The sequence below is a fragment of the Muntiacus reevesi genome, chromosome 5 (assembly GCF_963930625.1).
Source record: "Muntiacus reevesi chromosome 5, mMunRee1.1, whole genome shotgun sequence".
In the NCBI taxonomy this organism is placed as follows: domain Eukaryota; kingdom Metazoa; phylum Chordata; class Mammalia; order Artiodactyla; family Cervidae; genus Muntiacus; species Muntiacus reevesi.
The window spans coordinates 49,318,531-49,330,034 of NC_089253.1; the positions used below are offsets into that span (position 1 = coordinate 49,318,531).

An 11,504-nucleotide genomic window follows, 5' to 3' on the forward strand; every position below is an offset into this window, starting at 1 on the left:
TTGGAGCACATGTATTATGTTTCTTAGAAGAAATCAGTATGACAGTTTATTAATAGACAATATTGTTCTTCTTAAATTCATGTAAAATAAATTTTTTATATACTTTTAGAAACAAGAGAGGCTATTTTACTATATTTGTTAACATCCTCAGTCGTAGCAGTCTGAGATTATAAATCAGTGCTGCAACAATAAACCACGAGCCAGTGCATGTGAAAAGAAAAATAAATGGATTTTAACTGATGAAATCCTAAGAGGTTATTAAAAAAGAGAGAGATAAAAGTAGAAAAGGGGGAAATCCTTTAAAAGAAAATGTAATAGATAATACGCAGAGCTATTATTGTCCCACTTCTATTTGTCTAGGCTTCCTAAACCTCTTGATGGGCTCTTCTACTCTTAAGACTCTCTGGGAAAAGCACTGAAATTATTTCTCTTCTTATTCTATTCGCCTCTTCACATTTTAGAGGCTGTAACAATTGGTCATGATTGAAATCTTTCCACATTCCACGAACAATAACCAAATACAATGACAGTGCACATAATGGGCATGAAAGAAACATCATTGTTAAATTTTCATGTGATTTAAGCTGAGATGTTAGTACTAATCATCTGTTTTTTTTGTTTGTTTTTTTTTTTTTATTTAATAAAGTTTTATTTTTCAAAATGTACAGCTGGTGGGACCTGTTCATGCATCTTCACCAGCAGCTGGGGCATCTCCACCCTTGGTGTTTCTGGTGTAAATCACTTGAGCTCTGTGCTTTGAAACCAGTTTAATAAGTCCTTTACTAAGGAGTTCCTGAAGGGCTGCTCTGGCCAGGGAACCACGAATCTTCAGTCTCTCAGAGACAACAGCTGGAGTTATAAGCTTATAGTTGGGAACTTCTTTACAGAGTTTGTCATATGTTGCTTTGTCAAACAAGACTAGGTTATTGAGCTTGTCCCGAACTTTGCCTTTGGACCACTTCTTCTTTTTGGCCTTGCCCCCAGATTTGTTCACTGGATCTTTGTCTTTCTTGGCCGACTTTCCGGCATCTTTCTTCTTCTTGTCGTCCTTGGGCGGCATAGCGAAGGCCGGAGAGCAACTGCGACCACTGCCGCCTCGCTAAGATGTCGGACAAAAAGGCTAATCATCTGTTTTTATAAAAGGTTTGTTTGACTCTTTTCTGTTTTATTTCCAGTGAATGTTATTTTCTTTTCATTATTATGCATGTTTTATGAGTTACAATTTATTTGTGTGTGTGTTGGATTTGATTTATTTCTGTGGGACTCTACCGTTTCTTAAAACCTGATTAAAAAGAGGTTCCAGATATAAAACTTGTGCTCTGAATTGTCTATTTCCCCAACAATCTTTGATGATCTTGACCAAATGGAGGTCTAATGGTGTTCACTTATGTTTTCCTACTGCATGTAGTTTGGAACCACTATGTTTCATTCTTAGAGATAGAACAATTCACATTCTTTATTTTATACTTCATATTTTGTAGTTTCTATTCCTCAGCATCAACATTCTACTAAACTAAGCTGATTAGTTTGAGGCAATTTGCGAACCAAAATTCTCCATCCATCTGAAATTATTCATGTACATGTAAAGAGATAAAGACAAAGATGGCAGCCAAGGCACTTTATTTGTCTTTTAATGATTCAATATCATTTTCTATACCTTTAGCTATTGTAGAGTTAGCCTTCTAGCTAGAAATAAAGGAGTCACAGAAAAGGAGAATTCAGGAAATATGCAGTATCAGTTCTCTTGGTAAGTTCATCAATCTCAAAACAATTGGCATGTGAGCAGAAACAGTTCCATTACTTAGACAGCCAAATATGTTTGTGCAAAGAATGTATGCATAATAATGAATATCTGTGGAAGGACTAGAATAGGAAAGATGTGTCTGTTTTCTTCACATTTGTTTTAGGAAAAGAGAATCTTTCAGAAGATTTCCCATATCACTAGTGTCAGATTTTTGAGACTAAGGTCTCAGTAGGTCCAACTTTATAACCTTCTAACTTCAGAAAAAGAGAGACTGGGAAGTTAGGAGAGATAATTCAGTTGCAGCCAGTTCAAACTGCAAGGAAAGAGAATAGAGAACATCATTGAGAAGCCGCATGCAAACACACATGCATCTTTTCTGCATCTGCTTCCAACTATACTCATGTCTATCTTAAAAACTGAGGGTGTCAAAAGCAATAAAGACATTGAAAGAATGGAAAACTGCAGACTAATCACTTTAACGCTTATGAATACAAAAACCTCAACAGCTCAACAAAAGATTAAGAATATAAATCCAGTAATATGATAATTTTATGCCATAATCAAGAGGAATTTATTCTTAGTTTGCCAGTCCGACTCAACATTTGAAAATTAAGTAATTTAATTCATCACAGCAACCAGTTAAATAAGAAACATCGTATGCCTTGTCAGTAGATGATTAAGTTTCAGAAAACTTTGAATAGAGGGGAGTTTCCTCAACTTAATAAAGAAAACATACAAAAAACCTGCATCTAACAACATACTTAATGGTGAAAAACCAGATGCTTTCCCCTGAAGATCTAAAATGATGCAAGGAAGTTCCTTCTTGACTCTCCCGTTCAGCACCCTATTAGAAGTCTTAGCTAATGCAATTAGATAAGAAAAGGAAATAAACACGTGCAGATTGAAAAGGAACAAATAAAATGGTCTTTTTTCACAAATGACATGATTATCTATGTAGAATTCCCAAAGAATCAACAAAAAAGCCTCCAGAACTACTAAGTGTTTATAACAAGTTTGCATGACACATGGTTAGGGTAGAAAAGTCAGTTGTTTATAGCAACAATAAATGATTAAAGTTTGAAAATTTAAAATGCAATATACTTACATTAAAAGCAAAAATAATTAAATAGATACAAAGCTAACAAAATATGCATAGGATCTGTAAAAATAAACCTACAAAACTCCAAAGAAGGAACTCAAAGAAGATTTAAATACATATAGAGATATTCTATGTTTATGAATAGGAAAACTAATAACTGTTAAAATGTCACTTCTTCCCAATTTGATCTATAGATTCGATACAATCCCACTCAAAATTTTAGCAAGTTATTTTGTGAATATTAACAAAATGACACTGAAGTTTTTGGAAAGCCAAAGGACTCAGAATATCCAACACAAAGCCAACAAACAAGAACAAAGTCATAAGACTGGTATTATCCAACTTCAAGGCTTATTGAGCAGCTGCAGTAATCAATACACCATGGTGTTAATGAAGGAACAGACAAATAGGCCAATGGACCAGAGTGGAGAGGCCAGAGAGATTTGTTCAGTAGTGGAAATGTTAGGAATGAAACCACAGTAGTGAATAAATGACATCATGTATTTGTCAAAACCTATAGAACTGTACAAGAGTATATCTTAATGCAAATTATGTACTTTAAGTACTGAAATAATGTATCAATATTGTTAACTGGTATTTAACAAATGTACTACAATTTATTTATAATAGAGGACATTTAGACCTTGGACATATGGGGACTTTCTCCTCAATTTTTCTGTAGAGCTAACACTGTTCTTTAAAAAGCAGTCTATTTTTTAAGATAATCTAAAAACATAAGCCAGATATATGGGTATTGTTCTTGCATCTTCCTCTTTCTTCATACCCACTCTTCATTCATTCAGTGCAAGGATTCAGTGTTCTAAACTGCTTTCAGTTTTATTTGTTTTTCAATGTTATTGCCATTTTCTGGCAGAGATCATCTCTACCTGGATTTTGCAGTAACTTTCCAGCTGTTTTTGTTGGCCTTCTATCATGCAGTCTTCAAAATATTGATAGAGTAAGCTTTCTTTGATACAAAATGTATCTTGTCATTATACTGCTTAAAACCCTTTTTTGGATTTCTATTTCCAAGCTTGTTTTTTCTTTTTCTAACTTTTTGTTTTACATTGAAACATAGTCAGCTCATAATGTTGTGATAGTTTTAGGTGGACAGCAAAGGGACTCAGCCATTGATGTACATGCATCCATTCTCCCTCGTACTCTTCTTGAATCCGGATGATCACATAACATTGAGCAGAGTTTCCTGTGCTATGCAGTAGGACCATGTTGATTATCCATTTAAAATATAGCAGTGTGTATGTATCCATCCCAAACTTTCCCCTATTCTTCCCTTTCCCCTATTCTTCCTTTCCCCTATTCTTCTTCTCCCCCCTACAACCATGGCAACCATAAATTCATTCTCTAAGTCTGTAAGTCTGTTTTTGTTTTGTAAATAAGTTCATTTGTATCATATATTTTTTTAAGATTCCCCATGAATTCATTCTCTAAGTCTGTAAGTCTGTTTTTGTTTTGTGAATAAGTTCATTTGTATCATTTTTTTTTTAAGATTCCACATATAAGGGATGTCATATGGTATTTCTTCTCTGTCTGACTCACTTCACTCAGTATGACAATCTCTAGATCCATTCATATTTGATAAATCCATCCATGTTGCAGCAAATGGCATTATTTTATTCCTTTTAATGGGTGAATGGTATTCCACTGTATATATGTACCTTGTCTCATTTATGCATTCCTCTGTCAATGAACATTTATGTTGCTTCCATGTCTTGGCTATTGTAAACAGTACTGCAGTGAATGTTGGGGTGCATGTATCATTTCAGACCATATTTTCCTCTGGATATATGCCCAGGAGTGGGATTACAGGGTCATACGGTAGCTCTATTCTTTATAAGAAAGAACTTAAGAGAACTTTAATCATTTAGCCATAAATGATTATATCTTTCAGTTCTTTTTTCTGGTTGCTTTTTTGCCTTCTGGCTAGAGTTAGTCTGAACTTCCTAGGAGTCCACCAAAACCAGCCTCTGTATTGTCTTTAGTCTTATCTGCTAATCCCATTGCCTGTATACTTTTCTTGCCAATCTTTATTTGCCTGGTTTATGTTTTATCCTTTGGAATTTTGCTTAGATAGTACACCATCCAGGAATCTTTCTACTTCCCACAAACTGACCTAAATATTCCTCCTAAATTATCTTGAAGTTTTCTTAACATTATATGCAAACTTCATGCTTTCTTCTCAGTATCTTTGTTTGATCATCACCTCTCTCATGTCTCTACATTTTGCATTGTCTTCCCAGAATCTGTAGTGTAACATGATCTCTTTTACACTTAAATATCCCTTAAATGTAAGCACTTAAAATCAGTCCTGATAATGTATCATAGTTAAATTGATGTCACTAATGAAAAAAATGCATTACAACTTGGATGAGTTCAGTGGGAAAGAAGAGATATGGACTAAAAGAATTAAGCCAAGGATTATAATCTTAAATTCTGTTCTTGCAGGTCCCTTTTAGTCACTCAAGTAACTTTTTGTAACAGTTTTATTAAAATACAATTCACTTACTATATAATTCACTAATTAAAAATGTATACATCAGTGCTTTTTGTTATATTCAGATTGTGCAACCATCAATGCAATCAATTCTAGAATATTTTCACTACAACAAAAAAAGAAACTGTGTATAGCCATCACCCCTCAGTCCTCTCATAACCAAGGCAGCCACTGACCTACCTGCTGTCTCTGTGGGTCTGCCTACACTGGACATTTCATATACATGGAATCATATATTGTGTGGTCCTTTATGCCTGGCTTGAGGGGGTAACATTTACAAGATTCATCCATGTTGTTCAAGTAACTTTTGATAGTTTTAACTGTATGTCTTGAAATTTTCAGCAGCAAAGCCAGCCAAAATATATCCAGATCTAACCCAATCCACTAACTAAAAGTTTTAAATATTATAATTGCAGTTTTTTTCTATTGGTCAATGTAGATTTTACAGAATATATTTTATGTGAGAAAGTTTAAGATTTATCACCAGTTATGAAGAACTTTCAGAATTTTCCACAGTTTATTGTGATCTACACAGTAAAAGACTTTGGCATAGTCAATTAAGCAGAAATAGATGTTTTTCTGGAACTCTCTTGCTTTTTTGATGATCCAGCAGATGTTGGCAATTTGATTTCTGGTTCCTCTGCCTTTGCTGAAACCAACTTGAACATCTGGAAGTTCACAGTTCATGTACTGCTGAAGCCTGGCTTGGAGAATTTTGAGCATTACTCTACTAGCATATGAGATGAGTGAAATTGTGCGGTAGTTTGAGCATTCTTTGGGATTGCCTTTCTTAGGGATTGGAATGAAAACTGGCCTTTTCCAGTCCTGTGACCACTGCTGAGCTTTCCAAATTTGCTGGCATGTTGAGTGTAGCACTTTCACAGCATCATCTTTCAGGATTTGAAATAGTTCAACTGGAATTCCATCACCTCCACTAGCTTTGTTCAAAGTGATGATTTCTAAGGCCCATTTGACTTCAAACTCCAAGATATCTGTCTCTAGGTGAGTGATCACACCATCGTGATTATCTGGGTCGTGAAGCTCTTTTTTGTACAGTTCTTCTGTGTATTCTTGCCACCTCTTCTTAATATCTTCTCATTCTGTTAGGTCCATACCATTTCTGTCCTTTATCACACTCTGCATTTGGAAATTTGCATTCTTTGGAATCTGAGGAAGGCTTTCTTATCATTCTTTGGAAATCTGCATTCAAATGGGAATATCTTTCCCTTTCTCCTTTGCTTTTCGCTTCTCTTCTTTTCATAGCTATTTGAAGGCCTCCTCAGACAACCATTTTGCCTTTTTGCATTTCTTCTCCATGGGGATGGTCTTGATCCCTGTCTCCTGTACAGTGTCGTGAACCTCCGTCCATAGTTCATCACTCACTCTGTCTATCAGATCTAGTCTCTTAAATTGTGTAGATAACAATAAACTGTGGAAAATTCTGAAAGAGATGGGAATATCAGACCACCTGACCTGCCTCTTGAGAAACCTATATGCAGGTAAAGAAGCAACAGTTAGAACTGAACATGGAACAATAGACTGGTTCCAAATAGGAAAAGGAGTACGTCAAGGCTGTATATTGTCACCCTGCTTATGTAATTTATATGCAGAGTATATCATGAGAAACGCTGGGCTGGAAGAAGCACAAGCTGGAATCAAGATTGCTGGGAGAAATATCAATAACCTCAGATATGCAGATGACACCACCCTTATGGCAGAAAGTAAAGAGGAACTAAAAAGCCTCTTGATGAAAGTGAAAGAGGAGAGGGAAAAAGTTGGCTTAAAGCTCAACATTCAGAAAAGTAAGATCATGGCATCTGGTCCCATCACTTCATGGGAAATAGATGGGGAAACAGTGGAAGCAGTGTCAGACTTTATTTTTGGGGGCTCCAAAATCACTGCAGATGGTGATTGCAGCCATGAAATTAAAAGATGCTTACTCCTTGGAAGGAAAGTTATGACCAACCTAGATTGCCTATTAAAAAGTAGAGACATTACTTTGCCAACAAAGGTCTGTCTAATCAAGGCTATGGTTTTTCCAGTGGTCATGTATGGATGTGAGAGTTGGACTGTGAAGAAAGCCGAGCACTGAAAAATTGATTCTTTTGAACTGTGGTGTTGGAGAAGACTCTTGAGAGTCCTTTGGACTGCAAGGAGATCCAACTAGTCCATCCTAAATGAGCTCAGTCCTGAGTGTTCATTGGAAGGTCTGATGTTGAAACTGAAACTCCCATACTTTGGCCAACTCATGTGAAGAGTTGACTCATTGGAAAAGACCCTGATGCTGGGAGGGAATGGGGGCAGGAGGAGAAGGGGACAGCAGAGAATGAGATGGCTGGATGGCATTACCGACTCGACGGACATGAGCTTGAGTAAACTCCGGGAGCTGGTGATGGACAGGGAGGCCTGGCATGCTGTGATTCATGGGGTCGCAAAGAGTTGGACACGACTGAGTGACTGAACTGAACTGAACTGATGAAGAACTTTATCCTTTAGACTAGGATAAAGTTCCAGCCATTGCGAAGGTACATTATATGATGTTAATAGAGTGCACATTTTTTCTTCATATGAGTTTACTAAAGTGCACATGGAATGGAATAATAATACCAATTATGTTGTATTCAGTCTGCAGACCTATCTGTGGTTATTGAAACTGACTATTTAGAAATATGTCTCAAGAATATTGTTTGATTAAATCTTCTACCCTTGTAGGAGTTCAGCCTGCTCCTGAAGGCATAAAGGCTAACTTTGTTTAATACTATTTCATATTATCTTCTTTTAACAGTTGCTGATGAAAACATCAGGAATGCTTTTAAAATTCTGAAGAGATATGCGTTTATACTTTGGAGCACATGTGAACATTTGGTTTACTGCCTATAAAAAAATATTCACAACTCCACCTTGCTTCATTATGTATGTAAAAAGTACCTAATATTCTTTTCCTCCCTCTTCTGGAAATGGTAAATGAAGATTTGCTTTGAAGGTAGAGCATCCTCTTGGGGAAGCAGTAGATGCCTAGACTGACATTCCCTAAACCCCAAACCTTGTTAAAGTGGTTTCAGTCCTGGGGACCTAAGGCACTGATGGCTTCCATAGAAGGAGTCTCATCGCTCGCTCCATTCGTTCCTATTACTGAAGGTCTAATTACACCTGTTATACTGTTCAGTTTGACCGAAGGTTGGGGAAAGACTTTAGGGGTATTAGGGGATCGGGTTGGGGGCGTGTAACACATGCACACACACATACACACACATCTACACACACACTCATGTTATGGGTTTTGAGAAATAAACTGGTGACCAAACTAGAGTAGTTGTGAGATTGTATCTAACTATCTAGTGTCTTACTGTAACAAGACAAAATGGAGATGGTTCCAGTTGTGCATGATTGCCCAGGCAATAGGGAAGCAATTACACTGTCAAAATCCGAAACACTGGGAGCTTAAAAACCCCATAGAACTTCTTTGGAAACAAACACTTTTTTTTTTTTTTTTTTTTTTGCTATCTATAAAAGGACAAGTAAAGCATTATTTTTATCCCATTGCAAAGTGTCATTTATATTCTGAGCTTCCCAAACCTTTCCTAGCCGACTGTTTCCCTGTATACTGCAAACAGTATATGCTTATACTATGCTTTTTTGTAGCCCAGATGAAGACTGTCATCATGGCCTAATAGAGCTCAAAATGGAAAGGGAGAGGGAGTGGAAGAGAGGCTCATTATTTTTTAAATGACTTCACTTTTCCCATAGGAATCCTATAGATCCCACTTAGAAGCTCATTCCAGCACTGATTAAGTGGGAAATACACAGAATCTCAAGAGGTCAGACCTATAATCAACTGTCCTCAGGGACGTATGGAAAACTTCTTCATCCTACTTGAATTTATTGCCATCTTAAAACATAGTGCAATAGGTGATATGACATTTAAAAATATATATGCAAATATCTTTATAGTCATACACATATATGACAAGTATATATATATATGTTCATGTACACATGTGCATGTATATATATGTGTGTGCAGATGATATGACATTAAGAAAAGATTAAACATGACATTAAGAAAAGATACCTATATATGTGCACACACATATGACATATGCATGCATGTATGTGTATATGGGTGTGTGATGGATGTCTGCCCACCTAAACTCACAGTAGCCTGATTTACCTGAACCATTTGATTTGTTAGGTAATCTTCCCTATAGTTTTTTACTTTATGTTATTGGTTTATTTTTATATTGTTGGAAACTTTGAAACTATAACAAATTAAATTTACTTAGGATTGGCTTTGCATTTTTGAGAAATAGTTCACAAATTATAGACTCTAAAAGTGTATGACTAAGAAACAAGTGTATGTAAAAGGAATAGGATAATAGAGGAGAAACAAACAGAATTCTTAATATGTTCCCAAACTGTGTGCAAGCCTGTGATAAACACTTCTTTGTGGGGAGAATATACTTTGGGGAACCGGATGGCTTAAGCTGGACAAAGCTTGGTTTCTTTTCTCTTCAAATGCATTTTTACTTATTTTAGTAAAGAATTATAGTCAATGTTTTATTAAAAAATGACTTTGATTCATGTAACTCTATGGCTGATTCATATCAATGTATGACAAAACCCACTGAAAAATAAAAATTAAAAAAAAAAATGACTTTGTTCACAGGCTGAAGGTTTTTTTGCTCTTCACACCTTAAAATGCCATATCTATTTACTGAAACTTCCTACTTAGTCACTGTAAATTGATAAAGCCATAAAGGTGAAAGATATGTTTATAAAAAATCAGTTCATGTCATTAGGTGGATGAATGGATTGATTTTAAAGCTTAAAACATTTTTAAGATTAAAACTTATGAGCAGGTTGAAGAAAATAAGGAGACTGTTATAGATATCTAAAATATAGTAAGAAAGGAGAAAGAAAAGGGCGAGGTATAAATTAGAAGGTTGGGATTAAGATGGCTCAGTGGGTAAAGAAATTGCCTGCAATGCAGGAGACATAGGAGATGCAGGTTTGATCCCTGGATCAGGAAGATCCTCTGGAGGAGGAAATGGCAACCCACTCCAGTATTCTTACCTCGAGATCCACGGACAGAGGAGCCTGGCAGGCTGCAGTCCATGGGGTCACAAGAGTTAGACACAGCTGAGTGCCTAAGCACACACACTCCGGGTAAAATAGATAATCAACCAGGACTTAGTGTAAAGCCCAAGGAACTCTACTCAATACTCTGTAATAACCTATATGGAAAAAGACTCTGAGAAAGGATAGATATATGTACATGCATAACTGAGTCACCTTGCTGAACACCTGAAACTAATACAGCATTGTAAATCAACTATACTCCAATATAACAGAATTTTTAAGAACAAAAATATAATTAGAGTATTAGTTGAATAAAAAGAAGTAGTTTAGGGGAAGGCTAAATTGGCTTTGTGTAAGATAATGATAAAATAGGGGAAAGTAGCCAGATTAAGGAACTAATTTTAAGAATATGGATAAGGCCTTTGGCTCAGCCACATCTCATGCTTACAGGAAGCTGGGGGAAATCTTTAGTTTGTAAAAGTTGTAGGAATCTTGATTATCCAGACATGACAGGCAGTGTTTTTCCCAGGTATTATCCAAAGGACCCTCCACCCATCTGAGTAAACTCTGTGGAATTAGCTTCATTCAGAAGATGAACTGCTGAGTCAGTGCCACTAGCATATTAACTTCTGGCTGCAGAGTGTCATAGCCGGTGAAAGCTGGTGTTTTGTCCACTAAGCTCTCTCCGCCAGCGTGATGAACGAACCTTCACAGTCGTAACTGAAGCGTCTCTATTGCAACACTTTTAATGATAGACACTGTAATATAAAGCAGGATAAATGGGCAATTCAGTAATTTGGAGTATTCATACTTACTTGTCATAAAATGCCAGCTGACCAACTAACTTCTTTCCACTGCTTCTCCCATGGTATTATCAATTTTAGACACACTCCCATTACACAACATCCTAAGCTCAGAGCTTTCCCTCTGGTAGGCTTCCTCCTCCTTGAAGCCAGGTTAGTAAACTTCAGGATGACTGGAAGTTCCAAGGGGTGGGGCACGGAAATGCTCTACTCCACCAGCGGAAGCTCGTGCAACTCAGGAGTGGGGCTTGCTCACTCACAGTCCTG

At 36.5% G+C, this 11,504-nt stretch overlaps 1 protein-coding gene across 1 annotated transcript; it reads right to left on the reverse strand.

Annotated features, from left to right (window-relative positions):
* Nucleotides 1-609: 609 nt before the first annotated feature.
* On the reverse strand, nucleotides 610-1,123 carry LOC136168924 (small ribosomal subunit protein eS25). Its single transcript, XM_065936662.1, has one exon. It carries the CDS (start codon nucleotides 1,058-1,060, stop codon nucleotides 683-685), a length of 378 nt encoding a protein of 125 aa, XP_065792734.1. The 5' UTR covers nucleotides 1,061-1,123; the 3' UTR covers nucleotides 610-682.
* Nucleotides 1,124-11,504: the final 10,381 nt, after the last annotated feature.